This window comes from Aegilops tauschii, chromosome 7 (assembly GCF_002575655.3).
Source record: "Aegilops tauschii subsp. strangulata cultivar AL8/78 chromosome 7, Aet v6.0, whole genome shotgun sequence".
Classification (NCBI taxonomy): domain Eukaryota; kingdom Viridiplantae; phylum Streptophyta; class Magnoliopsida; order Poales; family Poaceae; genus Aegilops; species Aegilops tauschii.
The window spans coordinates 153791566-153797225 of NC_053041.3; the positions used below are offsets into that span (position 1 = coordinate 153791566).

The 5660-nt window shown below is 42.3% G+C and overlaps 1 protein-coding gene across 1 annotated transcript; it reads left to right on the forward strand.

Moving 5' to 3' along the window:
• The first annotated feature begins 1367 nt into the window (after positions 1-1367).
• On the forward strand, positions 1368-3900 carry LOC109766844 (protein BOBBER 1). Its single transcript, XM_020325606.3, has 6 exons — positions 1368-2028; positions 2831-3003; positions 3087-3135; positions 3229-3395; positions 3480-3563; positions 3652-3900. The coding sequence occupies exons 1-6, from the start codon at positions 1584-1586 to the stop codon at positions 3688-3690; spliced, it is 957 nt and encodes a 318-aa protein (XP_020181195.1). The 5' UTR covers positions 1368-1583; the 3' UTR covers positions 3691-3900.
• Positions 3901-5660: the final 1760 nt, after the last annotated feature.

Genomic DNA, 5660 nt, shown 5'->3' on the forward strand with positions numbered 1-5660 from the left:
GTTAAATGGTTACTTACAACCTCCGGTAGCTTTTTTCTTATCTCTTTATCATTATCTTATTGCTACAAGTTGCTTTATCTTTTAAAATCTATGAAGGATGAAGCTTCCTCTTAAAGTTGATGCCTTCTCTTGGTTAGTAATAAAAAATAGAATTCTGACCAAGGACAATTTGATTAAAAAAGACTGGAAAGGTGCTAAGTTTTGTGACCAGAGAAAGTGTGAATCGTTTATTTTTTCTCTTGCTCCTTATCTAATTTTTTGTGGAATATTGTGGGATGCACTCTGGGAATCAGAGATCTCCAAAGTCTTTTTTTGACCTCTGCAAGAACTGGCTGTCTAGCTATAGTAGCAAAGATAGGGTAGTTATTTTATTGCTGTTGCTACTCTATTGTGGTCTATAAGGAAAACAAGGAACAAATCCTGTTTTCAAAGTGTTATGCGCAGAGATCCTACTAACATTATTTTTCTTGTTTGTTCCCTGCTGGAATCTTGGAAAAATCTGCAGAAAAGAAGGGCACAAAACATGCTTCATCAAGTGTCTAGACGTGGTGACTCGTGATGTCTTTAGAGGTGGGCATGGTTTGGCCCCACATGTGAGGAGAATTTTATGAAGCCAACCTCTGAAATGCTTGCTGGCCTTGAAGCCTTTTTGTTAATTTCGATGTCGTGCCTTTAAACTGTTGATACTTTTATAGTTTGTTGAGTGGTTGCTGATCCTGATAGCTAGTGTGGTTGGACGTAGCTCCTCATTGCTAGTGTTTGTTGTTCCTGATACGTCAAGTTCCTTTTCTAGTTAGTTTTGTTTAGATTGGAGCATCCTGGTATGGTAATATAGATCAGTTGTGTAACGGTTAGATTTGCTAGGTTGGAGCATCATGATGTGGTTATAGATTAGTGACGTGCGGTTGGTTAGTTGCCCTGTAAACAACTCCATTTTCATAATGAAAATGGGGGCGTGTGGCCCTTCGATAAAAAAACTGATCTACCACCCTCTTAGACCGATTCATCATTTTATGTAAAAACTTTTAACATAATAGATCGTGATGTCTAGGATGAGTGATACATAATTTATACATAAACTATAGTACAACACAAACAAACAAACTCATTTTTTAAACTATACATAAACTGGACCGTGATGTCCAGTTTCAAACTCATTTTTGTTTCCGAGAACAAAACAAACTCATTTTTTCTTTTGCTTTGAAAACAAAAACTCGCTCATATGTTGGAAACTCAAAAGAGACCATTCGAATATATACGCAATAGTAAGTTTCAAAAAAGAATATATACCTAATACCAGTGGAAGTGAATACAATCCCTAAAAAGTTTCAAATAAAAATATTTTGGGAACTCAAAAGACACAGTTCGAGTAGAGACCGTAGTAACTGAAGCGGAATGCGAGCCCACACCAGGCACCTCCGGAATGTTCCAGAGCAAGCCGGGGCGGCGCAGAGGTCTCAATTTAAGCGAGACCCGGAGCCTCGTCAACCCATTCGTCTGCGCCGAAACCCCTCTCCAATCTGAGATCCCCTCACGAGCCCGACCCGGAGCCGAAACCCTAGAGTAGAGCAGGAGCGGCGGCCATGGCCATCATCTCGGACATCCAGGAGGAGGAGGCGCCGCCGCCGCAGCAGCAGGCGGCCCCGGCGGCGGTCGACGTGGACCTGGAGGTCCTCGAGGCGGTGCTCGAGCGCAAGGGCGGCGCGCTCCCGTTCCTCCACGCGGCCATCGACGTCGCGCACCGGCGCTCCGACCTCTTCCGCGACCCCTCCGCGGTCGGCAAGGTCACCGCGATGGCCGCGGCGTGCAGGGCGCAGGTGGAGGCGGAGGAGAGGAAGGCCAGGGACGCCAAGAGGAAGGCGGCGGAGCTGGAGAAGGCGGCGGCGGCCGAGAAGGAGAGGGTGGTCAAGGCCGCGGCCGAGAAGGAGAAGCGGGAGAGCTCGGTGGTGACGGAGGGGCGGGTTGCAGGGAGCTCGGCGGAGAAGGATGCCAGCACGGAGGTGGAGAAGAAGGAGGGCAAGGCGAACAGTAAGTCCCTGTTTTCATTTCCCTTCGGCTTTAATTGATATTGATGCTTAATGTTGGATTGTTGGTGTGATAATGTCGAATTTGTTAGTTCATAGGGTTTAGGATATTGTGGCTTCGATGCCAACTCTGAATTATAGCTTTTAGATAGGTCGAGTGGTTTAGCCATTATTCATTATTTGCGTGATAGCTTGGTTGATTTAGCGCCATAGATACTGGATGAGTTTATGTTGATGTTTTGACAAATCATGAGCAAGGGGAAGTTGTCTGTTTCAGTCAAATTGTTTTCTGTTCCAGTCAAGTTTAGGAACTTGGTCTAATTCGTCCATACTATGTAGTAACAATGTTGCTTATTTACATACTTGTATGTATGGGTGATTTATTTGTTGGACAACTTGCTCTGCTCCTGAAAAAATATAACTAGCAGCATGGTTAATTACTCTCATTTAGGATGAAATTACACTTGTTCAGTTTCTTAAACACCACACTTACTATCTGCTTATGATGAAGTTTTCATTGTCACCTGTAAAAGCTGCCCCAAAACCGAGCCAGTTTGTTTAATTATCTCTGTTCATCAGAAGTCATGGTTCATTGCAGTTAGAAACCAGTTTATAACTCCTAGTTTGTTCTACAACCGAGTCTGCTCAAACACGGTTCTGTGCCATATATCATAGTGAAAATGTTGCACTTGATTTGTTAAACCCTGTCTTATTTATGGCATCTCCTTCATTTACCTATGGAAAATCCATTATATTTCAGTTATGCACTTTGGGATTAACTAACGGTGACCCATCTCATTGAACAGAACCAAATGCTGGCAATGGTCTTGATATGGAGAAGTATTCCTGGACTCAGCAGTTACCAGAGGTTAATGTCAATGTCCCTGTTCCTGAAGGAACAAAGTCAAGGTTTGTTGTCTGTGAGATTAAGAAGGATCATCTGAAGGTTGGGTTGAAGGGCCAGCCTCCGATCATTGATGTGAGTAGTATCAGCTACACAACAGTTCATCTTGCCCTTGCATGTAAAAATCTTTTGCTGATGCAGTGTTCCTTTCTTACCAGGGTGAGCTTCACAAACCAGTTAAAGTTGATGACTGCTTCTGGAGCATAGGTATGAACCACATGCCATTTACGTTATGTCATGCGCCCCACTTTAGGATCCCTTACTAATAAAAACATCTTTTCCTTCTGATAATACTTTCAGAGGATGGGAAAGCACTGTCTATACTACTGACAAAGCACAATCAAATGGAGTGGTGGAAATCTGTGATCAAAGGTGACCCTGAAGTCGACACCCAGAAGGTGGAACCAGAGACTAGCAAGCTTTCTGATCTGGATCCTGAGACTAGGCAAACCGTGGAGAAGATGATGGTAAGTGATGTGCACAAACCTGATTGATGGACTGACTAGGCGTCTTACAATTTCTTCAGACCCTAATTTTTGTCTCCATTGCAGTTTGACCAGCGCCAGAAGCAGATGGGCCTGCCAACAAGTGATGAAATGCAAAAGCAAGACATGCTCAAGAAGTTCATGTCCCAGGTAAGTAGCATCATGTTCATCCTAGTGTATGCGTCTCAGGTTGACTTGGCACCACCTGCTGTGTCTCTGATTGAGCTTTTCGTTGCAGCACCCGGAGATGGACTTCTCAAGGGCGAAGATAGCTTGAGATTGGTTGGATCCAAGGGGACGCAGAAGTTTTTGATGGAGAAATCGCATCTATCCTAGTTCTTTTCAGTTCGGGTGTCTTGTGGTTAAGTGTCTGGTTAAGGTCGCGAAGGACATGGTTTTCGTGATGCTTTGGAAATATAAGTGAACAATGTTTTCTGTTGTTGGAACCGATCGATTGCCCAGTTTTCTGAAATTTGTGTATCGTTCATGTGCTGTGTGCTTTACTATGTTGTGCGCTTTCTAGCTACCTGCATCCCTTTGTAAGCTGTTTATCTTCTCTTACCCTATTGGTTCATCTGCAATGGACATGCAACACTAAGGGCTGAAGAAATCTGATCTTGTCACAGTATGAAGAGGTCAAAGTCGCTGTGCTAATGATCACACATCGGGAGTGGCCGGAGATATTGGCCACCTTCACCTTGCTGACATTGTTAGGGAAATAAGAACCAAAGGAAAACATGATCTAGAAAAAATCAAAGTGAATGCGATGGGTCCTCTGTTCGAAAGAGAGGAGGGAACCGAGATGGTGGCATGGAAGAACCCTAGGAGGCAACGGCTTGGAGATAAATTTTGTTTTTGTGTTTTTTGGTGTCTATCTGTGGCCTTGGGGTGTCTTGTTTTGCAAGTGTGATCTTGTTTTGTGAAGAGCTTCCTAGAAGCAATTCTTAGATAATTTCTCTGCTTCAAATATCTAACATTCTATGATGATTGCTTGCATTGTCATGTTAAATAATCTCATCATATAATGAAATACTACTACCTCTTTTCTTGGTGCCAATTATAGAGGACCACCAATTCTGAACACAAGAACAACCCTAGATTAGATGGGAGTGCATTCTCTAAGGAATTTTCATGGCAGAAGACACGATCATAGGATTCCAATAAGTCTGTCATGGAGTAGAAGCCAGAAGAAAAATTGGTGTCTAAACCTGCAAGCACTTTTCCATAGCCACTTATATGATATGGGCCTCTTGATCAACTTGCTTCCAATTATATACTCCCTCCATCCCAAAATAAGTGTATCAACTTTAGTATAATTTTATACTAAAACTAGTACAAAGTTAAGACACCTCTTTTTATGGAGGGAGTACTTTAGTAGATGAGTAGCTTGATACCTTCCAGTGCACTTGCCATTATCTAGAGAAATCCCTTGAAGTCATAAATCTTGGATTTCTAGGAATTGTTCAAAAGCTTGAGAAGAAAGGGGCCTATGGAAATGCTCAGCTAAATCTTCGGTGTTGATCATAGTCTTAAATGATATTTTACTAGTGATCGCAAAAGACTGGAGATCGGGATACTGAATTGTAACGGGTTTCCATGCCTAGGAATCATACCAAAATAAAATGGAGCTTCCATTTCCCACTTCACATACAACATTTGTGAAAGTTGGGATTAGTTTTGAGTGTTATCTCCATCGAAATGAGTTTTCTCTTTTCAAAAGTTTGGAGTAGTTTGGGTTACATACTTTCTATGAAGCAATTAGTGATGTGTAAAGAAGAGAAAATTTAATAAGCCTCTACCATCGCAAGAAATCATAGTAGAGCACCCAACCAACCAACTTTCAAATTTGTGTCAAATGGCTGAGAAATATTCATTCTTAGGTCTGGAAGTATGGATAGGAGTCCAAGATAAACGAATGGGAACGGCCCCTGTTGGCATCCCAAACTAACAATCATTCTTTGCACTTGAGCTTGAGACATTGATGGGAACCACCACTGATTTGCTGTAATTTATCTTTAGCCCAGTTTGGGAGCATTTTTGGTTATGCATTAGTTGATTTCCATAGTAGGAAGCATGAAAATCATGTCATTAGCATATTGAGTAACAAGAAAACCAGGTTAAAAATGCGTTGTCAGAGGGGATTGAATCAAGTTTTTCACTATTTCTTCATTAAGGATAGACTGGAGTAGGTCCGCTGCAAGAAAAAAATTAAGGGGGGAAAGAGAGGATCCCCTTGTTTGAATCTTA

Excerpts from the sequence above, each read along its gene's own strand:
- LOC109766844 (XM_020325606.3), top strand. The coding sequence starts at position 1,584 with ATGGCCATCATCTCGGACATCCAGGAGGAGGAGGCGCCGCCGCCGCAG. Across the intron at positions 2,029-2,830 it reads GAAGGAGGGCAAGGCGAACA|AACCAAATGCTGGCAATGGT; the intron begins GTAAGTCCCTGT and ends CTCATTGAACAG. Across the intron at positions 3,396-3,479 it reads AAACCGTGGAGAAGATGATG|TTTGACCAGCGCCAGAAGCA; the intron begins GTAAGTGATGTG and ends TCTCCATTGCAG.